The sequence below is a fragment of the Scyliorhinus torazame genome, chromosome 31, assembly GCF_047496885.1.
Source record: "Scyliorhinus torazame isolate Kashiwa2021f chromosome 31, sScyTor2.1, whole genome shotgun sequence".
NCBI lineage: Eukaryota > Metazoa > Chordata > Chondrichthyes > Carcharhiniformes > Scyliorhinidae > Scyliorhinus > Scyliorhinus torazame.
In genome coordinates this window covers 20201560-20227896 of record NC_092737.1, presented here as the reverse complement: position 1 = coordinate 20227896, position 26337 = coordinate 20201560, and the positions used below count along the sequence as shown (strand labels likewise).

The window sequence follows — 26337 nt, the reverse complement described above, 5'->3', positions numbered from 1 at the left end:
TGTGTGTCTATCTGTGAGTGAGTGTCTATCTGCGAGTGTGTGTCTATCTGTGAGTGAGTGTCTATCTGCGAGTGAGTGTCTATCTGCGAGTGTGTGTCTATCTGCGAGTGAGTGTCTATCTGTGAGTGTGTGTCTATCTGTGAGTGTGTGTCTGCGAGTGAGTGTCTATCTGCGAGTGAGTGTCTGCGAGTGAGTGCCTATCTGTGAGTGAGTGTCTATCTGCGAGTGAGTGTCTATCTGCGAGTGTGTGTCTATCTGCGAGTGAGTGTCTATCTGCGAGTGTGTGTCTATCTGCGAGTGTGTGTCTATCTGCGAGTGAGTGTCTATCTGCGAGTGAGTGTCTATCTGCGAGTGAGTGTCTATCTGTGAGTGTGTGTCTGTCTGCGAGTGTGTGTCTGTCTGCGAGTGTGTGTCTATCTGCGAGTGAGTGTCTATCTGTGAGTGTGTCTATCTGCGAGTGTGTGTCTATCTGCGAGTGAGTGTCTATCTGCGAGTGAGTGTCTATCTGCGAGTGAGTGTCTATCTGCGAGTGTGTGTCTATCTGCGAGTGTGTGTCTATCTGCGAGTGTGTGTCTATCTGCGAGTGTGTGTCTATCTGTGAGTGAGTGTCTATCTGCGAGTGTGTGTCTATCTGTGAGTGAGTGTCTATCTGCGAGTGAGTGTCTATCTGCGAGTGTGTGTCTATCTGCGAGTGAGTGTCTATCTGCGAGTGTGTGTCTATCTGCGAGTGTGTGTCTATCTGCGAGTGAGTGTCTATCTGCGAGTGTGTGTATATCTGCGAGTGTGTGTCTATCTGCGAGTGTGTGTCTATCTGCGAGTGTGTGTCTATCTGCGAGTGTGTGTATCTGCGAGTGAGTGTCTCTGCGAGTGTGTGTCTATCTGCGAGTGAGTGTCTATCTGCGAGTGTTTGTCTATCTGCGAGTGTGTGTATCTGCGAGTGAGTGTCTATCTGCGAGTGTGTGTCTATCTGCGAGTGTGTGTATATGCGAGTGTGTGTATCTGCGAGTGAGTGTCTATCTGCGAGTGTGTGTATCTGCGAGTGTGTGTCTATCTGCGAGTGTCTATCTGCGAGTGTGTGTCTATCTGCGAGTGAGTGTGTATCTGCGAGTGTGTGTCTATCTGCGAGTGTCTATCTGCGAGTGAGTGTCTATCTGCGAGTGAGTGTCTATCTGCGAGTATGTCTATCTGCGAGTGAGTGTCTATCTGCGAGTGTGTGTCTATCTGCGAGTGTGTGTCTATCTGCGAGTGAGTGTCTATCTGCGAGTGAGTGTCTATCTGTGAGTGAGTGTCTATCTGCGAGTGAGTGTCTATCTGCGAGTGAGTGTGTAGCTGCAAGTGTGTGTCTATCTGTGAGTGTGTGTCTATCTGCGAGTGAGTGTCTATCTGCGAGTGAGTGTCTATCTGCGAGTGAGTGTCTATCTGTGAGTGAGTGTCTATCTGCGAGTGAGTGTCTATCTGCGAGTGAGTGTCTATCTGCGAGTGAGTGTCTATCTGCGAGTGAGTGTCTATCTGCGAGTGTGTGTCTATCTGCGAGTGAGTGTCTATCTGCGAGTGAGTGTGTAGCTGCAAGTGTGTGTCTATCTGTGAGTGTGTGTCTATCTGCGAGTGAGTGTCTATCTGCGAGTGAGTGTCTATCTGCGAGTGAGTGTCTATCTGTGAGTGAGTGTCTATCTGTGAGTGTGTGTCTATCTGCGAGTGTGTGTCTATCTGCGAGTGTGTGTCTATCTGCGAGTGTGTATCTATCTGCGAGTGTGTGTGTCTATCTGCGAGTGTGTCTATCTGCGAGTGAGTGTCTATCTGCGAGTGAGTGTCTATCTGCGAGTGAGTGTCTATCTGCGAGTGTGTGTCTGTCTGCGAGTGAGTGTCTATCTGCGAGTGTGTGTCTATCTGCGAGTGTGTGTCTATCTGCGAGTGAGTGTCTATCTGCGAGTGTGTGTCTATCTGCGAGTGAGTGTCTATCTGCGAGTGAGTGTCTATCTGCGAGTGAGTGTCTGCGAGTGAGTGTCTGTCTGCGAGTGAGTGTCTATCTGCGAGTGAGTGTCTATCTGTGAGTGAGTGTCTATCTGTGAGTGTGTGTCTATCTGCGAGTGTGTGTCTATCTGCGAGTGAGTGTGTATCTGCGAGTGTGTGTCTATCTGTGAGTGAGTGTCTATCTGCGAGTGTGTATCTATCTGCGAGTGAGTGTCTATCTGTGAGTGAGTGTCTATCTGCGAGTGTGTGTCTATCTGCGAGTGAGTGTCTATCTGCGAGTGTGTGTCTATCTGCGAGTGAGTGTCTATCTGTGAGTGAGTGTCTATCTGCGAGTGAGTGTCTATCTGCGAGTGAGTGTCTATCTGCGAGTGAGTGTCTATCTGCGAGTGAGTGTCTATCTGCGAGTGTGTGTCTATCTGCGAGTGTGTGTCTATCTGCGAGTGTGTGTCTATCTGCGAGTGTGTGTCTATCTGCGAGTGAGTGTCTATCTGCGAGTGAGTGTCTATCTGCGAGTGTGTGTCTATCTGCGAGTGAGTGTCTATCTGTGAGTGTGTGTCTATCTGTGAGTGTGTGTCTGCGAGTGAGTGTCTACCTGCGAGTGAGTGTCTATCTGCGAGTGTGTGTCTATCTGCGAGTGTGTGTCTATCTGCGAGTGTGTGTGTATCTGCGAGTGTGTGTCTATCTGCGAGTGTGTGTCTACCTGCGAGTGAGTGTCTATCTGCGAGTGAGTGTCTATCTGCGAGTGAGTGTCTATCTGTGAGTGAGTGTCTATCTGCGAGTGAGTGTCTATCTGCGAGTCTGTGTCTACCTGCGAGTGAGTGTCTATCTGCGAGTGAGTGTCTATCTGCGAGTGAGTGTCTATCTGCGAGTGAGTGTCTATCTGTGAGTGAGTGTCTATCTGCGAGTGAGTGTCTATCTGCGAGTGTGTGTCTATCTGCGAGTGAGTGTCTATCTGTGAGTGTGTGTCTATCTGTGAGTGTGTGTCTGCGAGTGAGTGTCTACCTGCGAGTGAGTGTCTATCTGCGAGTGTGTGTCTATCTGCGAGTGTGTGTCTATCTGCGAGTGTGTGTCTATCTGCGAGTGTGTGTGTATCTGCGAGTGTGTGTCTATCTGCGAGTGTGTGTCTACCTGCGAGTGAGTGTCTATCTGCGAGTGAGTGTCTATCTGCGAGTGAGTGTCTATCTGTGAGTGAGTGTCTATCTGCGAGTGAGTGTCTATCTGCGAGTGTGTGTCTACCTGCGAGTGAGTGTCTATCTGCGAGTGAGTGTCTATCTGCGAGTGAGTGTCTATCTGCGAGTGTGTGTCTACCTGCGAATGTGTGTCTATCTGCGAGTGTGTGTCTATCTGCGAGTGTGTGTCTACCTGCGAGTGAGTGTCTATCTGCGAGTGAGTGTCTATCTGCGAGTGAGTGTCTATCTGCGAGTGTGTGTCTATCTGCGAGTGTGTGTCTATCTGTGAGTGAGTGTCTATCTGTGAGTGAGTGTCTACCTGCGAGTGTGTGTCTATCTGCGAGTGAGTGTCTATCTGCGAGTGTGTGTCTATCTGTGAGTGAGTGTCTACCTGCGAGTGTGTGTCTATCTGCGAATGTGTGTCTATCTGCGAGTGTGTGTCTACCTGCGAGTGAGTGTCTATCTGCGAGTGAGTGTCTATCTGCGAGTGAGTGTCTATCTGCCAGTGTGTGTCTATCTGCGAGTGAGTGTCTATCAGCGAGTGAGTGTCTATCTGCGAGTGAGTGTCTCTGCGAGTGTGTGTCTGTCTGCGAGTGAGTGTCTATCTGCGAGTGAGTGTCTATCTGCGAGTGAGTGTCTGCGAGTGAGTGTCTATCTGCGAGTGAGTGTCTACCTGCGAGTGTGTGTCTATCTGCGAGTGAGTGTCTACCTGCGAGTGTGTGTCTATCTGCGAATGTGTGTCTATCTGCGAGTGTGTGTCTACCTGCGAGTGAGTGTCTATCTGCGAGTGAGTGTCTATCTGCGAGTGAGTGTCTATCTGCCAGTGTGTGTCTATCTGCGAGTGAGTGTCTATCAGCGAGTGAGTGTCTATCTGCGAGTGAGTGTCTCTGCGAGTGTGTGTCTGTCTGCGAGTGAGTGTCTATCTGCGAGTGAGTGTCTATCTGCGAGTGAGTGTCTGCGAGTGAGTGTCTGTCTGCAAGTGTGTGTCTGTCTGCGAGTGAGTGTCTATCTGCGAGTGTGTGTCTGCGAGTGAGTGTCTGTCTGCGAGTGAGTGTCTATCTGCGAGTGTGTGTCTATCTGCGAGTGTGTGTCTATCTGCGAGTGAGTGTCTATCTGCGAGTGTGTGTCTATCTGTGAGTGTGTGTCTATCTGTGAGTGTGTGTCTATCTGCGAGTGTGTGTCTATCTGCGAGTGTGTGTCTATCTGCGAGTGTGTGTCTGTCTGCAAGTGTGTGTCTATCTGCGAGTGAGTGTCTATCTGCGAGTGTGTGTCTGCGAGTGAGTGTCTGTCTGCGAGTGAGTGTCTATCTGCGAGTGTGTGTCTATCTGCGGGTGTGTGTCTATCTGCGAGTGTGTGTCTATCTGCGAGTGAGTGTCTATCTGCGAGTGTGTGTCTATCTGTGAGTGTGTGTCTATCTGTGAGTGTGTGTCTATCTGCGAGTGTGTGTCTATCTGCGAGTGTGTGTCTATCTGCGGGTGTGTGTCTATCTGCGAGTGAGTGTCTATCTGCGAGTGTGTGTCTATCTGCGAGTGTGTGTCTATCTGCGAGTGTGTGTCTATCTGCGAGTGAGTGTCTATCTGCGAGTGTGTCTGTCTGCGAGTGAGTGTCTATCTGCGAGTGAGTGTCTATCTGCGAGTGAGTGTCTATCTGCGAGTGTGTGTCTATCTGCGAGTGAGTGTCTATCTGCGAGTGTGTGTCTATCTGCGAGTGTGTGTCTATCTGCGAGTGAGTGTCTATCTGCGGGTGAGTGTCTATCTGCGAGTGAGTGTCTATCTGCGAGTGAGTGTCTATCAGCGAGTGTGTGTCTATCTGCGAGTGAGTGTCTATCTGTGAGTGTGTGTCTGTCTGTGAGTGTGTGTCTGTCTGCGAGTGAGTGTCTATCTGTGAGTGTGTGTCTGTCTGTGAGTGTGTGTCTATCTGCGAGTGTGTGTCTATCTGCGAGTGAGTGTCTATCTGTGAGTGTGTGTCTGTCTGCGAGTGAGTGTCTATCTGCGAGTGTGTGTCTATCTGCGAGTGAGTGTCTATCTGTGAGTGAGTGTCTATCTGCGAGTGAGTGTCTATCTGAGAGTGAGTGTCTATCTGCGAGTGTGTGTATCTGTGAGTGAGTGTCTATCTGCGAGCGAGTGTCTATCTGTGAGTGAGTGTCTATCTGCGAGTGTGTGTCTATCTGCGAGTGTGTCTATCTGCAAGTGAGTGTCTATCTGTGAGTGTGTGTTTATCTGTGAGTGTGTGTCTATCTGCGAGTGAGTGTCTATCTGCGAGTGAGTGTCTATCTGCGAGTGTGTGTCTATCTGCGAGTGAGTGTCTATCTGCGAGTGAGTGTCTGCGAGTGAGTGTCTATCTGCGAGTGTGTGTCTATCTGTGAGTGTATGTCTGTCTGCGAGTGAGTGTCTATCTGCGAGTGTGTGTCTATCTGCGAGTGTGTGTCTATCTGCGAGTGTGTGTCTATCTGCGAGTGTGTGTCTATCTGCGAGTGAGTGTCTATCTGCGAGTGTGACTGTCTGCGAGTGTGTGGCTATCTGCGAGTGTGTGTCTATCTGTGAGTGAGTGTCTAACTGCGAGTGAGTGTCTATCTGCGAGTGTGTGTCTATCTGCGAGTGAGTGACTATCTGCGAGTGTGTCTGTCTGCGAGTGAGTGTCTATCTGCGAGTGAGTGTCTATCTGCGAGTGAGTGTCTATCTGCGAGTGAGTGTCTATCTGCGAGTGTGTGTCTATCTGCGAGTGAGTGTCTATCTGCGAGTGAGTGTCTATCTGCGAGTGTGTGTCTATCTGCGAGTGTGTGTCTGTCTGCGAGTGAGTGTCTATCTGCGAGTGAGTGTCTATCTGCGAGTGAGTGTCTATCTGCGAGTTTGTGTCTATCTGCGAGTGTGTGTCTATCTGTGAGTGTGTGTCTATCTGCGAGTGTGTGTCTATCTGCGAGTGTGTGTCTATCTGCGAGTGAGTGTCTATCTGCGAGTGAGTGTCTATCTGCGAGTGAGTGTCTATCTGCGAGTGAGTGTCTGCGAGTGAGTGTCTATCTGCGAGTGAGTGTCTATCTGTGAGTGTGTGTCTATCTGCGAGTGAGTGTCTATCTGCGAGTGTGTGTCTATCTGCGAGTGTGTGTCTATCTGCGAGTGAGTGTCTATCTGCGAGTGTGTGTCTATCTGCGAGTGTGTGTCCATCTGCGAGTGAGTGTCTATCTGCGAGTGTGTGTCTGTCTGCGAGTGTGTCTGCCTGCGAGTGTGTGTCTGTCTGCGAGTGTGTGTCTATCTGCGAGTGTGTGTCCATCTGCGAGTGAGTGTCTATCTGCGAGTGTGTGTCTGTCTGCGAGTGTGTCTGTCTGCGAGTGTGTGTCTGTCTGCGAGTGTGTGTCTATCTGCGAGTGAGTGTCTATCTGTGAGTGTGTCTATCTGCGAGTGTGTGTCTATCTGCGAGTGTGTGTGTGTCTGCGAGTGTGTGCCTATCTGCGAGTGTGTGTCTATCTGCGAGTGTGTGTCTGTCTGCGAGTGTGTGTCTATCTGCGAGTGTGTGTCTGTCTGTGAGTTTGTGTCTATCTGCGAGTGTGTGTCTGTCTGTGAGTGTGTCTGTGGTAGTATGTATTGGGGGTCATGTGGGACTGGATGCCCTAATGTCATTGGCTGACAGATCCCGGGTCCTGGTTGGCCGTTGACCTCTGGCTCCGCCCTGAAGGCGGAGTATAAGAAGCCGGAGTCTTCCCCCGCAGGCCAGTTTACTATCGAGCTGCGGGGGAACAGACACGCTTAACAAAGCCTCATCGACTTCACTCTGTTCGTCTCACGGAGTCTTTGTGCGCTACAATTTATTAAGCGTGCCTAAAAAAGGACTATTGAGCTCAGGATCATTCCGGAATGCCTGAGGATCAGCCCCCACGCAGTGAACGCGGCAGCAGCCTTCAAGCACTGGCAGACTTGCTTCGAGGCCTACCTCAGAGCGACCACCGGCCGGGTCTCAGAAGACCAAAAACTGCAGGTCCTGCACTCGAGGGTGAGCACGGAGATTTTCTCCCTCATCGAAGACTCGGAGGATTTCCAGACGGCGTTCGCAGCACTGAAAAGTCTCTATGTCCGCCCAGTTAACCAAATCTACGTTCGCTACCAGCTCGCGACGAGACGGCAAGCTCCCGGAGAATCGATGGACGAATTCTACGCCGCGCTGCTGATTTTGGGACGAGCCTGCAGCTGCCCGCCGGTGAACGCAAACGAACACACGGACATGTTAATGCGCGATGCTTTTGTGGCAGGTATGAATTCCTCCCAAATCCGCCAAAGACTTCTAGAAAAAGAGTCGCTAGGACTCTCAGAGGCACGGGCCCTAGCAGCCTCCCTAGACGTGGCCGCGCGTAATACCCGCGCCTACAGCCCCGACCGCGCGGCAACCCATTGGGCCCCGTACGTACCCGTCGCGGCAAACCCCCTACACCCCCCCCCCCCGGACACCCCACAGGCTTGCGCGGTCCAAATGCCGAGTCGCACCGGGGGCGCCCGCTGTTATTTCTGCGGCCAGGCGAAACACCCCCGACAGCGCTGCCCGGCCCGCGCAGCTATCTGCAAAAGCTGCGGGAAAAAGGGCCATTATGCGGTTGTGTGCCGGTCCCGCGAGGTCGCCGCTGTCCCGGGAGCACAGGGAGCCCTGCAAGCAGTTTACGTGCCCCAACCCCCCCAGCACGCCATGTACGACCCGCAGGCGCAGCCGCTCTGGGTCCCGACCACCGCAGTCCCGGGAGAACAGGGAGCCCTGCACGTCGCTTACGCTCCCCAACCCCCCTCCCCGCAGCCCATGTATGACCCGCCGCCGGCGCTACCGCTTTGGGTCCCGGCCAACACTCTCCACGGAGAGGAGAGAGTTTTGCGCGTCCCTAACGCCACCCTAACCCCCACCCCGCGCCCCACGCCTGACCCGCCGGCGCCACCTACTTGGGCCCCGACCACCGCTGTCCCCGGTGAGGGAGCTCCGCGCGGTCCTAGCGCTCGCGGTCCTAGCGCTCGCCGTCCTAGCGCTCCCCAGCCCCCCCAGCACACTATGTGCGACCCGCAGACGCCACCATTTTGGGTCCCGGCCACCATGAGGGGAGGAGGGGCGCCGATGTGCGACCCGCAGACGCCGCCATTTTGGGTCCCGGCCACCACGAGGGGAGGAGGGGCACCGCCATCTTGGACCGCCCCAGACCTGTACGACGCATGGGGGTGGCCATTTTGTCCACCCCCGCCGCCATCTTGTGACCCCCCAGCCACGTGCGATGTATGGGGGCGGCCATTTTGTCCATCCCCGACGCCATCTTGGACGGCAACAACGGACCCCACTCCACTACTACAACCACGGCTCGCTTCAATTACGCTCGATCAAGCTCGGCCCCGGACACTCCAGACGACGACAACGGTGCTAATAAACGGCTACGAGACGCCATGCCTAGTCGACTCCGGGAGCACGGAGAGCTTTATACACCCCGACACGGTAAGACGCTGTTCCTTGACCACCTATCCCAGCGCACAAAAGATTTCCCTAGCTGCAGGATCCCACTCATTACAGATCCAGGGATTCTGCATCGTTACCCTAACGGTGCAGGGGAGGGAGTTCAAAAACTACAAACTAAACGTCCTTCCCCAACTCTGTGCCCCCACCTTGCTGGGATTAGATTTCCAATGCAATCTACAGAGCCTTACGTTCAAATTCGGCGGCCCCATACCCCCACTCACTATCTGCGGCCTCGCAACCCTCAAGGTGCAACCCCCGTCCTTGTTTGCGAACCTCACCCCGGATTGCAAACCCGTCGCCACTAGGAGCAGACGGTACAGCGCCCAGGACCGGACCTTCATTCGCTCCGAAGTCCAGCGGCTACTAAAGGAGGGCATAATCCAGGCCAGCAATAGTCCCTGGAGAGCGCAGGTGGTAGTAGTGAAGACCGGGGAGAAACAAAGGATGGTCATTGACTATAGCCAGACCATCAACAGGTACACACAACTAGACGCGTACCCTCTCCCCCGCATATCTGACATGGTCAACCGGATTGCCCAATATAAAGTCTTCTCCACCGTGGACCTCAAGTCCGCCTACCATCAGCTCCCCATCCGCCCAAGTGACCGCAAGTACACAGCCTTCGAGGCAGACGGGCGATTATACCATTTCCTACGGGTCCCTTTTGGCGTCACAAACGGGGTCTCGGTCTTCCAACGGGAGATGGACCGAATGGTTGATCAACATGGGTTGCGGGCCACGTTCCCGTATCTCGACAATGTAACCATCTGCGGCCACGACCAGCAGGACCACGACGCCAACCTCCAAAAATTCCTCCAGACCGCCAAAGCCTTGAACCTCACGTACAACGAGGACAAGTGCGTTTTTAGCACCGATCGGCTAGCCATTCTGGGCTACGTAGTGCGCAATGGGATAATAGGCCCCGACACCGAACGTATGCGCGCACTCATGGAATTCCCCCTCCCGCACTGCCCAAAAGCCCTGAATGGCTGCTTGGGGTTCTTTTCATACTACGCCCAGTGGGTCCCCCAGTACGCAGACAAGGCCCGCCCCCTAATACAGACCACGACCTTCCCTCTGTCGACAGAGGCTTGCCAGGCCTTCAGCCGCATCAAAGCGGATATCGCAAAGGCCACGATGCGCGCCATCGACGAGTCCCTCCCCTTCCAGGTCGAGAGCGACGCCTCCGACATAGCTCTAGCGGCCACCCTTAACCAAGCGGGCAGACCCGTGGCCTTTTTCTCCCGGACCCTCCACGCCTCAGAAATCCGCCACTCCTCAGTGGAAAAGGAAGCCCAAGCCATAGTGGAAGCTGTGCAACATTGGAGGCATTACCTGGCCGGCAGGAGATTCACTCTCCTCACGGACCAACGGTCGGTAGCCTTCATGTTCGATAATGCACAGCGGGGCAAAATCAAAAACGACAAGATCTTAAGGTGGAGGATCGAGCTCTCCACCTTCAACTACGAGATCTTGTATCGTCCCGGAAAGCTGAACGAGCCGTCTGATGCCCTATCCCGCGGGACATGTGCCAACGCACAAATTGACCGCCTCCAAACCCTCCACGAGGACCTCTGCCACCCGGGGGTCACTCGGTTTTCCCACTTTATAAAGTCCCGCAACCTCCCATACTCTTTAGAGGAGGTCCGTACAGTCACAAGGGACTGCCACATCTGCGCGGAATGCAAGCCGCATTTTTTCAGGCCGGATGGTGCGCACCTGATTAAGGCTTCCCCCCCCTTTGAACGCCTCAGTCTCGATTTCAAAGGGCCCCTCCCCTCCACCGACCGCAACGTATACTTTCTTAATGTGGTGGACGAATACTCCCGCTTCCCTTTTGCCATTCCCTGTTCTGACATGACCGCGGCCACAGTCATTAAAGCCCTGAACAGCATCTTCACACAGTTCGGTTGCCCCGCATACGTCCACAGCGACAGAGGGTCCTCTTTCATGAGTGACGAGCTGCGCCAGTTCCTGCTCAGCAAGGGCATAGCCTCAAGCAGGACGACCAGCTACAACCCCCGGGGGAACGGACAAGTAGAGAGGGAGAACGGCACGGTCTGGAAGGCCGTCCTACTGGCCCTACGGTCCAGGGACCTCCAAGTTTCACGGTGGCAGGAGGTCCTCCCGGACGCTCTCTATTCCATCCGGTCGTTATTATGTACGAGCACTAATCAAACGCCTCACGAGCGTCTCCTTGTCTTCCCTAGGAGGTCCTCCTCTGGAACGTCGCTGCCAACCTGGCTGGCGGCCCCAGAACCCATCCTGCTCCGAAAGCATGTGCGGGCACATAAGGCGGACCCGTTGGTCGAAAGGGTTCACCTCCTCCACACGAACCCCCAGTACGCCTACGTGGAGTACCCCGACGGCCGACAGGACACGGTCTCCCTGCGGGATCTGGCGCCCGCCGGCAACACGCACACCCCCCCGACACCATCAACCCAACCCCCCCCCCCCTTCCTGCCACCGCCGCACCCCGCGACCGCCCCCTTCCCAGGAGGATCGGTTCCCCTCCCCTCAGCACCGACCAAGAATAAAGCCCAAGCTGAAACCGTAAGGCTCCTGGAGGCGACAACACCGGAACAAGCACCACCACCACCACCGGGGCCGAGGCGATCGACACGGACGACCAGACCACCCGACCGACTCGTGGCGTCGATCTAAAACTAAATATGGACTTTTCACAAGAACATTTTGCTTTTCTTTCCATACCCTCTGTAAATAGTTGCAACAGGACGAAATTGTACAATACTGTATTGCCATGTGAATGTTTTTTTTTCCTCCCAGGACCAGCCCTGTAAACCCTTACCACCATACGAAGCATCACCCCGCCGGGTTCATTTTTGACAAGGGGTGAATGTGGTAGTATGTATTGGGGGTCATGTGGGACTGGAAGCCCTAATGTCATTGGCTGACAGATCCCGGGTCCTGGTTGGCCGTTGACCTCTAGCTCCGCCCTGAAGGCGGAGTATAAGAAGCCGGAGTCTTCCCCCGCAGGCCAGTTTACTATCGAGCTGCGGGGGAACAGACACGCTTAATAAAGCCTCATCGATTTCACTCTATTCGTCTCATGGAGTCTTTGTGCGCTACAGTGTCTATCTGCGAGTGTGTGTCTATCTGCGAGTGTGTGTCTATCTGCGAGTGAGTGTCTATCTGCGAGTGTGTGTCTATCTGCGAGTGTGTGTCTGTCTGCGAGTGTGTGTCTGTCTGCGAGTGTGTGTCTATCTGCGAGTGTGTGGCTGTCTGTGAGTGTCTATCTGCGAGTGTGTGTCTGTCTGCGAGTGTGTGTCTGTCTGCGAGTGAGTGTCTATCTGTGAGTGTGTGTCTCTGCGAGTGTGTGTCTATCTGTGAGTGAGTGTCTATCTGCGAGTGTGTGTCTATCTGCGAGTGAGTGTCTATCTGCGAGTGAGTGTCTATCTGCGAGTGTGTGTCTATCTGCGAGTGGGTGTCTATCTGCGAGTGAGTGTCTATCTGCGAGTGAGTGTCTATCTGTGAGTGTGTGTCTATCTGCGAGTGTGTGTCTATCTGCGAGTGAGTGTCTATCTGCGAGTGAGTGTCTATCTGCGAGTGAGTATCTATCTGCGAGTGTGTGTCTATCTGCGAGTGAGTGTCTATCTGCGAGTGTGTGTCTATCTGTGAGTGTGTGTCTATCTGCGAGTGAGTGTCTATCTGCGAGTGAGTGTCTATCTGCGAGTGTGTGTCTCAGCGAGTGAGTGTCTATCTGCGAGTGTGTGTCTATCTGCGAGTGTGTGTCTATCTGCGAGTGTGTGTCTATCTGTGAGTGAGTGTCTATCTGCGAGTGAGTGTCTATCTGCGAGTGAGTGTCTATCTGCGAGTGAGTGTCTATCTGCGAGTGTGTGTCTCAGCGAGTGAGTGTCTATCTGCGAGTGTGTGTCTATCTGCGAGTGAGTGTCTATCTGCGAGTGTGTGTCTATCTGCGAGTGAGTGTCTATCTGCGAGTGTGTGTCTATCTGCGAGTGAGTGTCTATCTGCGAGTGAGTGTCTATCTGCGAGTGAGTGTCTATCTGCGAGTGTGTCTATCTGCGGGTGAGTGTCTATCTGCGAGTGTGTGTCTATCTGCGAGTGAGTGTCTATCTGCGAGTGAGTGTCTATCTGCGAGTGTGTGTCTATCTGCGAGTGAGTGTCTATCTGCGAGTGAGTGTCTATCTGCGAGTGTGTGTCTATCTGCGAGTGAGTGTCTGCGAGTGAGTGTCTATCTGCGAGTGAGTGTCTATCTGCGAGTGTGTGTCTATCTGCGAGTGTGTGTCTATCTGCGAGTGAGTGTCTATCTGCGAGTGTGTGTCTATTTGTGAGTGTGTGTCTATCTGTGAGTGAGTGTCTATCTGCGAGTGTGTGTCTATCTGCGAGTGTGTGTCTATCTGTGAGTGTGTGTCTATCTGCGAGTGTGTGTCTATCTGCGAGTGTGTGTCTAACTGCGAGTGTGTGTCTATCTGCGAGTGAGTGTGTATCTGCGAGTGAGTGTGTATCTGCGAGTGTGTGTCTATCTGCGAGTGTGTGTCTATCTGCGAGTGTGTGTCTATCTGCGAGTGAGTGTCCATCTGCGAGTGAGTGTCCATCTGCGTGTGAGTGTCTATCTGCGAGTGTGTGTCTATCTGCGAGTGAGTGTCTATCTGCGAGTGAGTGTCCATCTGCGAGTGAGTGTCTATCTGCGAGTGTGTCTGTCTGCCAGTGTGTGTATGAGTGTGTGTTTCAGCGAGTGTGTGTCTGCGAGTGCGTGTGCGAGCTTGTGTCTGTCTGCAAGCGTGTGTCTGTCTGCGAACGTGTGTCTGTCTGCGAGTGTGTGTCTGTCTGCGAGCATGTGTCTGCGAGTGTGTGTCTGCGAGTGTGTGTCTGCGAGTGTGTGTCTGCGAGTGTGTATGAGTGTGTGTCTCAGCGAGTGTGTGTCTATCTGCGAGTGAGTGTCTACCTGCGAGTGTGTGTCTATCTGCGAGTGTGTGTCTGTCTGCGAGTGAGTGTCTATCTGCGAGTGAGTGTCTATCTGCGAGTGAGTGTCTATCTGCGAGTGAGTGTCTATCTGCGAGTGTGTGTCTGTCTGCGAGTGAGTGTCTATCTGCGAGTGTGTGTATCTATCTGCGAGTGTGTGTCTATCTGCGAGTGTGTGTCTATCTGCGAGTGAGTGTCTATCTGCGAGTGAGTGTCTATCTGTGAGTGTGTGTATCTATCTGCGAGTGTGTGTCTATCTGCGAGTGAGTGTCTATCTGCGAGTGTGTGTCCATCTGCGAGTGTGTGTCTATCTGCGAGTGTGTGTCTATCTGCGAGTGTGTGTCTATCTGCGAGTGAGTGTCTATCTGCGAGTGAGTGTCTATCTGCGAGTGTGTGTCTATCTGCGAGTGAGTGTCTATCTGCGAGTGAGTGTCTATCTGCGAGTGTGTGTCTATCTGCGAGTGAGTGTGTATCTGCGAGTGTGTGTCTATCTGCGAGTGTGTGTCTATCTGCGAGTGTGTGTCTATCTGCGAGTGAGTGTCTATCTGCGAGTGTGTGTCTATCTGCGAGTGAGTGTGTATCTGCGAGTGTGTGTCTATCTGCGAGTGTGTGTCTATCTGCGAGTGTGTGTCTATCTGCGAGTGAGTGTCTATCTGCGAGTGAGTGTCTATCTGCGAGTGTGTGTCTGTCTGCGAGTGAGTGTCTATCTGCGAGTGTGTGTCTATCTGCGAGTGTGTGTCTATCTGCGAGTGAGTGTCTATCTGCGAGTGTGTGTCTATCTGTGAGTGAGTGTCTATCTGCGAGTGTGTGTCTATCTGCGAGTGTGTGTCTATCTGTGAGTGAGTGTATCTGCGAGTGTGTGTCTATCTGCGAGTGTGTGTCTATCTGCGAGTGAGTGTCTATCTGCGAGTGTGTGTCTATCTGCGAGTGTGTCTCAGCGAGTGAGTGTCTATCTGCGAGTGAGTGTCTATCTGCGAGTGTGTGTCTGTCTGCGAGTGAGTGTCTATCTGCGAGTGTGTGTCTATCTGCGAGTGTGTGTCTATCTGCGAGTGTGTGTGTCTGCGAGTGTGTGTCTATCTGCGAGTGAGTGTCTATCTGTGAGTGTGTGTCTACCTGCGAGTGTGTGTCTATCTGCGAGTGAGTGTCTATCTGCGAGTGTGTGTCTATCTGCGAGTGAGTGTCTATCCGCGAGTGTGTGTCTATCTGCGAGTGTGTGTCTATCTGCGAGTGTGTGTCTGCGAGTGAGTGTCTATCTGCGAGTGTATGTCCATCTGCGAGTGTGTGTCTATCTGCGAGTGTGTGTCTATCTGCGAGTGAGTGTCTATCTGCGAGTGAGTGTCTATCTGCGAGTGAGTGTCTATCTGCGAGTGAGTGTCTATCTGCGAGTGTGTGTCTACCTGCGAGTGTGTGTCTATCTGCGAGTGAGTGTCTATCTGCGAGTGTGTGTCTATCTGCGAGTGAGTGTCTATCCGCGAGTGTGTGTCTATCTGCGAGTGTGTGTCTATCTGCGAGTGTGTGTCTATCTGCGAGTGTGTGTCTATCTGCGAGTGTGTCTCAGCGAGTGAGTGTCTATCTGCGAGTGAGTGTCTATGGTGTGTGTCTATCTGCGAGTGAGTGTCTATCTGCGAGTGAGTGTCTATCTGCGAGTGTGTGTCTATCTGCGAGTGTGTGTCTATCTGCGAGTGAGTGTCTATCTGCGAGTGAGTGTCTATCTGTGAGTGTGTGTCTCAGCGAGTGAGTGTCTATCTGCGAGTGAGTGTCTATCTGCGAGTGTGTGTCTATCTGCGAGTGAGTGTCTATCTGTGAGTGTGTGTCTATCTGCGAGTGTGTGTCTATCTGTGAGTGTGTGTCTATCTGTGAGTGTGTGTCTATCTGCGAGTGAGTGTCTATCTGCGAGTGAGTGTCTATCTGCGAGTGTGTGTCTATCTGCGAGTGTGTGTCTATCTGCGAGTGAGTGTTTATCTGCGAGTGAGTGTCTATCTGCGAGTGAGTGTCTATCTGCGAGTGAGTGTCTATCTGCGAGCGAGTGTCTATCTGCGAGTGAGTGTCTATCTGTGAGTGAGTGTCTATCTGCGAGTGTGTGTCTATCTGTGAGTGTGTGTCTCAGCGAGTGAGTGTCTTTCTGTGAGTGTGTGTCTATCTGCGAGTGAGTGTCTGTCTGCGAACGTGTGTCTGTCTGCGAGTGTGTGTCTCTGCGAGCATGTGTCTGCGAGTGTGTGTCTGCGAGTGTGTGTCTGCGAGTGTGTGTCTGCGAGTGTGTATGAGTGTGTGTCTCAGCGAGTGTGTGTCTATCTGCGAGTGAGTGTCTACCTGCGAGTGTGTGTCTATCTGCGAGTGTGTGTCTGTCTGCGAGTGAGTGTCTATCTGCGAGTGAGTGTCTATCTGCGAGTGAGTGTCTATCTGCGAGTGTGTGTCTATCTGCGAGTGAGTGTCTATCTGCGAGTGTGTGTCTGTCTGCGAGTGAGTGTCTATCTGCGAGTGTGTGTTCATCTGCGAGTGTGTGTCTATCTGCGAGTGTGTGTCTATCTGCGAGTGTGTGTCTATCTGCGAGTGAGTGTCTATCTGCGAGTGTGTGTCTATCTGCGAGTGTGTCTCAGCGAGTGAGTGTCTATCTGCGAGTGAGTGTCTATCTGCGAGTGTGTGTCTGTCTGCGAGTGAGTGTCTATCTGCGAGTGTGTGTCTATCTGCGAGTGTGTGTCTATCTGCGAGTGTGTGTGTCTGCGAGTGTGTGTCTATCTGCGAGTGAGTGTCTATCTGTGAGTGTGTGTCTACCTGCGAGTGTGTGTCTATCTGCGAGTGAGTGTCTATCTGCGAGTGTGTGTCTATCTGCGAGTGAGTGTCTATCCGCGAGTGTGTGTCTATCTGCGAGTGTGTGTCTATCTGCGAGTGTGTGTCTGTCTGCGAGTGAGTGTCTATCTGCGAGTGTATGTCCATCTGCGAGTGAGTGTCTATCTGCGAGTGAGTGTCTATCTGCGAGTGAGTGTCTATCTGCGAGTGAGTGTCTATCTGCGAGTGTGTGTCTATCTGCGAGTGAGTGTCTATCTGCGAGTGAGTGTCTATCTGCGAGTGAGTGTCTATCTGCGAGTGAGTGTCTATCTGCGAGTGAGTGTCTATCTGCGAGTGTGTGTCTACCTGCGAGTGTGTGTCTATCTGCGAGTGAGTGTCTATCTGCGAGTGTGTGTCTATCTGCGAGTGAGTGTCTATCCGCGAGTGTGTGTCTATCTGCGAGTGTGTGTCTATCTGCGAGTGTGTGTCTATCTGCGAGTGTGTGTCTATCTGCGAGTGTGTCTCAGCGAGTGAGTGTCTATCTGCGAGTGAGTGTCTATGGTGTGTGTCTATCTGCGAGTGAGTGTCTATCTGCGAGTGTGTGTCTATCTGCGAGTGAGTGTCTATCTGCGAGTGTGTGTCTATCTGCGAGTGAGTGTCTATCTGCGAGTGTGTGTCTATCTGCGAGTGAGTGTCTATCTGCGAGTGTGTGTCTATCTGCGAGTGTGTGTCTATCTGCGAGTGAGTGTCTATCTGCGAGTGAGTGTCTATCTGTGAGTGTGTGTCTCAGCGAGTGAGTGTCTATCTGCGAGTGAGTGTCTATCTGCGAGTGTGTGTCTATCTGCGAGTGAGTGTCTATCTGTGAGTGTGTGTCTATCTGCGCGTGTGTGTCTATCTGTGAGTGTGTGTCTATCTGTGAGTGTGTGTCTATCTGCGAGTGAGTGTCTATCTGCGAGTGAGTGTCTATCTGCGAGTGTGTGTCTATCTGCGAGTGTGTGTCTATCTGCGAGTGAGTGTTTATCTGCGAGTGAGTGTCTATCTGCGAGTGAGTGTCTATCTGCGAGTGTGTGTCTATCTGTGAGTGTGTGTCTCAGCGAGTGAGTGTCTTTCTGTGAGTGTGTGTCTATCTGCGAGTGAGTGTCTGTCTGCGAACGTGTGTCTGTCTGCGAGTGTGTGTCTCTGCGAGCATGTGTCTGCGAGTGTGTGTCTGCGAGTGTGTGTCTGCGAGTGTGTGTCTGCGAGTGTGTATGAGTGTGTGTCTCAGCGAGTGTGTGTCTATCTGCGAGTGAGTGTCTACCTGCGAGTGTGTGTCTATCTGCGAGTGAGTGTGTATCTGCGAGTGTGTGTCTATCTGCGAGTGTGTGTCTATGTGCGAGTGTGTGTCTATCTGCGAGTGTGTGTCTATCTGCGAGTGAGTGTCTATCTGCGAGTGTGTGTATATCTGCGAGTGAGTGTCTATCTGCGAGTGTGTGTCTATCTGCGAGTGTGTGTCTGTCTGCGAGTGAGTGTCTATCTGCGAGTGTGTGTCTATCTGCGAGTGTGTGTCTATCTGCGAGTGAGTGACTATCTGCGAGTGTGTCTATCTGCGAGTGTGTGTCTGTCTGCGAGTGAGTGTCTATCTGCGAGTGAGTGTCTATCTGCGAGTGAGTGTCTATCTGCGAGTGTGTGTCTGTCTGCGAGTGAGTGTCTATCTGCGAGTGTGTGTATCTATCTGCGAGTGTGTGTCTATCTGCGAGTGTGTGTCTATCTGCGAGTGAGTGTCTATCTGCGAGTGAGTGTCTATCTGTGAGTGTGTGTCTATCTGCGAGTGAGTGACTATCTGCGAGTGTGTCTATCTGCGAGTGTGTGTCTGTCTGCGAGTGAGTGTCTATCTGCGAGTGAGTGTCTATCTGCGAGTGAGTGTCTATCTGCGAGTGTGTGTCTGTCTGCGAGTGAGTGTCTATCTGCGAGTGTGTGTATCTATCTGCGAGTGTGTGTCTATCTGCGAGTGTGTGTCTATCTGCGAGTGAGTGTCTATCTGCGAGTGAGTGTCTATCTGTGAGTGTGTGTCTATCTGCGAGTGAGTGTCTATCTGCGAGTGAGTGTCTATCTGCGAGTGTGTGTCTATCTGCAAGTGTGTATCTATCTGCGAGTGTGTGTCTATCTGCGAGTGAGTGTCTATCTGCGAGTGTGTGTCCATCTGCGAGTGTGTGTCTATCTGCGAGTGTGTGTCTATCTGCGAGTGTGTGTCTATCTGCGAGTGAGTGTCTATCTGCGAGTGAGTGTCTATCTGCGAGTAGTGTCTATCTGCGAGTGTGTGTATCTATCTGCGAGTGTGTGTATCGATCTGCGAGTGTGTGTCTATCTGCGAGTGAGTGTCTATCTGCGAGTGTGTGTCTGTCTGCGAGTGAGTGTCTATCTGTGAGTGTGTGTCTATCTGCGAGTGTGTGTATCTATCTGCGAGTGTGTGTCTATCTGCGAGTGTGTGTCTATCTGCGAGTGAGTGTCTATCTGCGAGTGAGTGTCTATCTGTGAGTGTGTGTATCTATCTGCGAGTGTGTGTCTATCTGCGAGTGAGTGTCTATCTGCGAGTGTGTGTCTGTCTGCGAGTGAGTGTCTATGAGTGTGTGTCTATCTGCGAGTGTGTGTATCTATCTGCGAGTGTGTGTCTATCTGCGAGTGTGTGTCTATCTGCGAGTGAGTGTCTATCTGCGAGTGAGTGTCTATCTGTGAGTGTGTATCTATCTGCGAGTGTGTGTCTATCTGCGAGTGAGTGTCTATCTGCGAGTGTGTCTGCGAGTGTGTGTCTATCTGCGAGTGTGTGTCTATCTGCGAGTGTGTGTCTATCTGCGAGTGAGTGTCTATCTGCGAGTGAGTGTCTATCTGTGAGTGTGTGTATCTATCTGCGAGTGAGTGTCTATCTGCGAGTGAGTGTCTATCTGCGAGTGAGTGTTTATCTGCGAGTGTGTGTCTATCTGCGAGTGAGTGTCTATCTGCGAGTGAGTGTCTATCTGCGAGTGTGTGTCTATCTGCGAGTGTGTGTCTATCTGCGAGTGTGTGTCTATCTGCGAGTGAGTGTCTATCTGCGAGTGTGTGTCTCAGCGAGTGAGTGTCTATCTGCGAGTGTGTGTCTATCTGCGAGTGAATGTCTATCTGCGAGTGAGTGTCTATCTGCGAGTGAGTGTCTATCTGCGAGTGTGTGTCTATCTGCGAGTGAGTGTCTATCTGCGAGTGAGTGTCTATCTGTGAGTGTGTGTCTATCTGCGAGTGAGTGTCTATCTGCGAGTGAGTGTCTATCTGCGAGCGAGTGTCTATCTGCGAGTGAGTGTCTATCAATGAGTGAGTGTCTATCTGCGAGTGTGTGTCTATCTGTGAGTGTGTGTCTCAGCGAGTGAGTGTCTATCTGTGAGTGAGTGTCTATCTGCGAGTGAGTGTCTTTCTGTGAGTGAGTGTCTATCTGTGAGTGTGTGTCTATCTGCGAGTGTGTGTCTCAGCGAGTGAGTGTCTATCTGTGAGTGAGTGTCTATCTGTGAGTGTGTGTCTATCTGTGAGTGTGTGTCTATCTGTGAGTGAGTGTCTATCTGCGAGTGAGTGTCTATCTGCGAGTGTGTGTCTATCTGCGAGTGTGTGTCTATCTGCGAGTGTGTGTCTATCTGCGAGTGTGTGTCTATCTGTGAGTGAGTGTCTATCTGCGAGTGAGTGTCTATCTGTGAGTGTGTGTCTATCTGCGAGTGTGTGTCTCAGCGAGTGAGTGTCTATCTGCGAGTGTGTTTCTATCTGCGAGTGAGTGTCTATCTGCGAGTGAGTGTCTATCTGCGAGTGAGTGTCTATCTGCGAGTGTGTGTCTATCTGCGAGTGTGTGTCTGTCTGCGAGTGTGTGTCTATGAGTGTGTTTCAGCGAGTGTGTGTCTGCGAGTGCGTGTGCGAGCTTGTGTCTGTCTGCAAGCGTGTGTCTGTCTGCGAGTGTGTTGATGAGTGTGTGTCTGTCTACGAGTGTGTGTCCGTGTGAGTATGTGCGTGTGAGAGCATATACCCATGTGATATTATTAGCAGATGTATGTGGCCACCTGTATCTGTGTGTGTGCGCACGTGTGTGTGTGTGCCTGCACCTTGTGTCTGCGGATGTGTCTGTTTTGTCACGTCTGTCTCCTCAGGCTCACGTGCATCTTTTCGAGCCTGTCTGCGTCTGCGCATGTTTCCTGGCAACAGCACGCGTGCCTGCGTGTTCCTGAGTGTGCATGGGTGTCGGCACACGTGTGTCTCCGCATGTGTGCTTGCAGGTAAGTTCAGTCAGATCAATGCTTTTAAATAAAAAATGCGATTGGCTAAATAAATTTAATGTCGTCTCCTGCTCCTAATGCTTTATGATTTTTTAAAAATAAGGGGCAATTTAGCGTGGCCATTCCACTTACCCTGCACATCTTTGGGTTGTGGGGGTGAAACCCACGCAGACACGGGGAGAATGTGCAAACTCCACACGGACAGTGACCCAGAGCCAGGATTGAACCCGGGACCTCGGCGCCGTGACGCAGCAGTGCTAACCACTGAGCCACCGTGCTGCCCTCCAATGCCTCATGATTTAAGGACCTGTTCTTATCCTTGATGTTGAGGGGGCAGCACGGTGGCGCAGTGGTTAGCACTGCTGCCTCACATCGCCGAGGTCCCGGGTTCGATCCCGGCCCCGGGCCACTGTCCGTGTGGAGTTTGCACATTCTCCCCGTGTCTGCGTGGGTTTCGCCCCCACAACCCAAAGATGTGCAGGGGAGGCCTGTTGCCTCCGTGCCTGGCTCCACTCCCTCGCTCCACTCCCTCCTCCCTCTCCAGTGTCTCTGATGCGCAGTTTGACGAGGTCACAGAGACACAGAACAATGCAATAATACTCCCGCTTGTCACCCGTGACCTCACAAGCGGCCAACAAGAGTGAGCTTTGGGGTGAGATTTGTCTGATGAAAACCTTGGGTGACCCAGACTATTCATGGTCAGTACCCATCCGCGTGGCTCTCTTTGGCATCCATGTCACGGTGTCTCCTCCACCCCCCCCCCAACGCACCCCCCCCCCCCCTCCCCCAATGCACCCCCATACCACGAATGCCGCTGAATCTCGGGGCGAGCTGAGTTTCCATGGTCACCTGCCGCCTCGGTCGAGTGGCTCATTCTTGCGTCCGCTGTGTGAGCACACCATGGCCGCGGGGTGGGGGGGGGAGCCGATGAGGGTCCATCTCTGCCCTCTCCGCTGCTAATCCAGTTGCCCAGACATTTGCGGCAGAGGGGCCGTGATCCAGATTGGAGTGAGGCGGGCGGGGTTGGCGAGGGAGGGAGGGAGGACGGACGGGCAGAGCTGGGCACTCATCGGCTCCACCCGGGAGACCGGATGTCGTGAGACAGATTGAGGGCAGTGGTTAGGGCAACACGGTAGCACAGTGGTTAGCACAGTTGCTTCACAGCGCCAGGGTCGCAGGTTCGATTCCCCGCTGGGTCACTGTCTGTGCGGAGTCGGCACGTTCTCCCCCGTGTGTGCGTGGGTTTCCTCCGGGTGCTCCGGTTTCCTCCCACTGTCCAAAGATGTGCAGGTTAGGGTGGATTGGCCGTGCTAAATTGCCCTTAGTGTCCAAAATTGCCCTTAGTGTCCAAAATTGCCCTTAGTGTTGGGTGGGGTGACTGGGTTATGGGGATAGGGTGGAAGTGTGCGGTTGGGTAGGGTGCTCTTTCCAAGAGCCGGTGCAGACTCGATGGGCCGAATGGCCTCCTTCTGCACTGTAAATTCTATGATCTATGAGGCTGGCGGGGAGAGTTCAGACGCAGACGGTCCGCGATCTAATCGCACTGCCGCTGCCTTCGTGAGCGCGAGAGGCTTGCGTTCGCCTATGGGGCTGTGGGGTGGAGGGGGGCACGTTGTGGGCCAGCTAGGTTGGTTTTCCGGCAAAGTGCACCGTAACAGACGACTGATTCCCAGCAGAAAAACCCGCGATCGGTACCCTGCTTCGAAGCTTGACCAGCCCACTGACCCCCCCCCCACCCCCCTCAGCCTATCCTTGGGACGTCTGTAAGATCTGAGGTGAAGATCGAGCACCGGGAATGTCACTCCTCCTCCGGGTAGCTTGTGCAAGGTTACTCCGTGAAGGGATACAAGTAGGTTTCTGAAAGGGGTTAGTTGATTTGAACGGCGGCGCAGTGGTTAGCACTGCTGCCTCAAGGCGCCGAGGACCCGGGTTCGATCCCGGCCCCGGGTCACTGTCCGTGTGTGGTGTTTGCACATGATGTATCCGCTTCGGTAGCAAAAATAGGAAGGCAGATTATTATCTGAATGGGTGTAGATTGAGAGAGGTAGCTACTCAGCAAGACCGTGGTGTCCTCGTGCACCAGTCGCTGAAAGTAGGCGCGCAGGTACAGCAGTAAAGAAGGCAAATGGTACGTTGGTCTTCATAGCGAGAGGATTTCAGTATAGGAATCGAGATGTTTTACTGAAGTGAAAGGTGAGGCCACACCTGGAGTATTGTGGGCAGTTTTCGTGCCCGTATCCGAGGAAGGATGTCCTTGCTCTCGAGGGAGTGCAGCGAGGGTTTCCCAGACTGATTCCAGGGATGGCGGGACTGTCAGATGAGGAGAGACTAAGCCGGTCAGGATTATTGCTCCAGGGTCCCGGGTTCAATTGGGTGACTAGAGGCAGGTTTAGCACTGGGCTAAATCGTTGGATTTGAAAGCAGACCAAGGCAGGCCAGCAGCACGGTTCGATTCCCGTACCAGCCTCCCCCGAACAGGCGCCGGAATGTGGCGACTAGGGGCTCTTCACAGTCACTTCGTTTGAAGCCTACTTGTGACAATAAGCGATTTTCATTTCATTTTCATTTCACTGTCTGTGCGGAGTCTGCACATCCTCCCCGTGTGTGTGCGTGGGTTTCCTCCGGGTGCTCCGGTTTCCTCCCACAGTCCAAAGACGTGCAGGTTAGGGTGGATCGGCCGTGATAAATTGCCCCTCAGTGTCCAAAGATTAGGTGGGGTTACGGGGATAGGGTGGAGGCGTGGGCTTAAACTTAAGTGGGGTGCTCTTTCCAAGGGCTGGTGCAGACTCGATGGGCCGAATGTAATTTCTATGATATTCATTGGAGTTTGGAAGAGTGAGAGGGGATCTCATGGAACTTATAAAATTCTAACAGGATCGGACAGGGTAGATTCAGAAAGAACGCTCCCGATGGTGGGGGAGTCCAGAACTAGGGGGTCATAGTTTGAGGACAAGGGGTAAATCTTTTAAGACAGAGGTGACTCGCCAAGGCCCCTCCGACAGACGATCACTACGGCCACTCAGAAGGACGAGGGGGCAGCAGATACCAGGGAACCCCACCGCCTGGAGATTCCCCTCCGAGCCACTCACCATCCCGACTGGGAATTATATCGGCCACTGTCGCTGGGTCAAAATCCTGGAACTCCCTCCCTAACAGCACTGTGGGTGAACCTACACCACACGGGACTGCAGCGGCTCGGGAAGGCGGCTCCCCCACCGCCTTCTCGAGGGACAATTAGGGACGGGCGATAAATGCAGGGCCCGGGCCCGGGACAGCCCAGGTCCCAGGAACAGATGTAGTCAGCACTCAGCGGTGCGCAGTGCGAGGGGAGAATTTTGATACTAAAAAAAAAAACCGTCTGCTTTTTCCTTTCCCTTCAGGACCAAAGACATAAAGTCACACTGAAGCGACACCGGTAGCCTCATTCAGGACGGACTTTTCTGGCTTTAGACCATTTTGCAGGTGAGTCCCGGCTGATGTGGTGGCCCTTCTGGGCCCACCGAAGCGGAGGTGGCACTGGGAAAGAAGGGGGCGGCTTAGGTTTAGGCAGTGCCCTTCACAACCTCAGGACATCGCTGGGCGAGCAAAGTCATTCTGCAGGGCGGTCGCCCTTGCGGAGCAGGAAGGGCGCAGCGGGCTCCCAACTAACGGTGATGCGATAATCTGTTCCGCTCCCCGTGTCGGCGGAGGGATCGGGCATTGACCGGGAGACCTCGCCGGCTCCTCCTCAAATCGCACCACGGGATCTTCAGCACCCGACGGCGAGGGAGGGCAGGCGGGCCCACAGCTCACCTCGAAAGACGGCACCGCCCGCCGGCGCAGCCCTCCCTCAGCACCGCACGCGACGGCGTCGGGCAAGAAGCCATGCTCAGGTCTCCGGAATGAGGCTAACTAGTCTTAACGAAATGAAATGAAAATCGCTTATTGCCACGAGTGGGCTTCAAATGAAGTTACTGTGAAAAGCCCCTAGTCGCCACATTCCGCCGCCTGTTCGGGGAGGCTGTTACAGGAATCGAACCGTTCTGCTGGCCTGCCTTGGTCTGCTTTCAAAGCCAGCGATTTAGCCCTGTAGTCTAACTAGTCTGTGTATTTTCAGCATGGCCTCGCGCTCTTGTAACCAATGGCCCCGATTAATAAAGCCCAGATTACTTACCTGCGTTCTTAACTGCTTTCCCCATCTGCCCCGCTACCTATAACGCTCAATGCTCGTAAACAGCAGGACCCCCCAGTCCCTGCACTCCCCCCACTTAAGGTTCAAACTCTTTATTTTATATTCTCTACCCATGTTCTTCTAGGAGTGCTTTGAGTAAATATTAATTTAAAAAAATGTTTTTTTTCCAATTAAGGGGCAATTTACAATCCGCCGACCCTGCACATCTTTGGGTTGTGGGGGTGAGACCCACGCAGACACGGGGAGAATGTGCAAACCCCACACGGACAGTGACCCAGAGCCGGGATCGAACCTGGGACCTCGGCACCGTGAGGCAGCGGGGCTAACCCACTGCACCGCCGTGCCCGTCCCACTTTGAGCAGACATAACGATGTTCCCACCAAGGTTAGGTACCATAAACGTAACCGTGACGGATATCGATTTATTGGATTGTACGAAATTCAGTATAAACCCCTCCTTACCCAGACAGTGATGAGAATAGAGCCATTGCCTTCCCACAGTGAAAAGGAGGGCCATTCGGCCCATCGAGTCGGCAGCAACCCTCCGACAGGACACTCCGCCTCTGCCCACCCCCCCCCCCCCCCCCCCCCGTAACCCCACCTAACCTGCCCCTCTTTGGACTGCGGGAGGACACCGGAGCAGCCGGAGGAAACCCACGCAGACACGGGGAAAATGTGCAGACTCCCGCACAGGCAGTGACCCAAGCCGGGAATCGATGTTGTGAAGCAGCAGTGCTAACCGCTGTGCCAACAGGGAACTCGCCCCCCCCACAGCGGGTCATTGAGGCGGGTAGGGTCGATGTATTTAACGGGCCTCTGGTTAGACACATGAGCGAGAAAGGAATGGGAGGGTCTGCTGATAGGGTGGGAGGTGGAGAAGGGTGGGGGGGAGGAGGGGGGTGGGGGGAGGGGGGCGGAGAAGGGTGGGGGGAGGAGGAGGGTGGGGGGAGGGGGAGGCGCACGTGGTGGAGAGCAAACAACTCTCCCGCCCCCTCACCCCAAATCCTTTTTGTTGTCTCCGCAGTGGAATATCGGAATCTGTCAGATCTGGGATTTGGGACCATGAGCTCGGTTGCTGTGCTGACGCCGGAGAGCTTCGCTGAGCATCGCAGCGGCCTAGGAGACCAGGAGACGAGAGGTGGGTGCTGCCGGGCAGGTGGGTGCTGCCGGGCAGGTGGCTGCGGTGTTTAGCAAGACAGGGGTCGAAGGTCGATGCCTGGGCTGAAGTGACCATGTAGTAAACGTGGCGGCCATTTTGTGCACCTCCCATAACCAGCACCGTGATAATGACTGCATTGCCGCCATTTTGAGGGATAAATATTGACCCCAGGGCATTGGGAAAAATGTTTACCCAGGAGGGCAAAGGCGGAGGAGGGGGTGTGGGGCTGGGAGAGGCGCAATTTGGCATCACGCCCGTGTGACAGCACCCCTGACAGTGCAGCGCTCCCTCCGCCCTGCGCTTGGACAGTCGGCCTGGACTTGGTGCTCCGCAGCCCTCTTGAATTGAGACTTGACTCCACGGGCCGCTGCTGACCCCAGTGCCCAGCAGGAGGCCCCCCTCATTCCACATTCCAGTCTGCGGCGAG

The 26337-nt window shown here is 53.4% G+C and overlaps 1 protein-coding gene across 5 annotated transcripts in view; it reads left to right on the top strand.

The window, feature by feature from the left end:
• The window catches only part of hdlbpb (high density lipoprotein binding protein b), a 644718-nt gene that overhangs the window by 86960 nt on the left and 531421 nt on the right, over nt 1–26337 (top strand). For 4 of the 5 annotated variants that reach the window (XM_072493463.1, XM_072493462.1, XM_072493459.1 and 1 more), the window contains exons 2-3: nt 23962–24043; nt 25776–25889. In XM_072493463.1, coding sequence (XP_072349564.1) covers nt 25814–25889 — 76 coding nt within the window. In that variant the 5' untranslated portion in view covers nt 23962–24043; nt 25776–25813. Of the gene's footprint in view, nt 1–21243; nt 21280–23961; nt 24044–25775; nt 25890–26337 lie in introns of those variants that run through there. The other variant, XM_072493460.1, reaches the window with a different exon arrangement.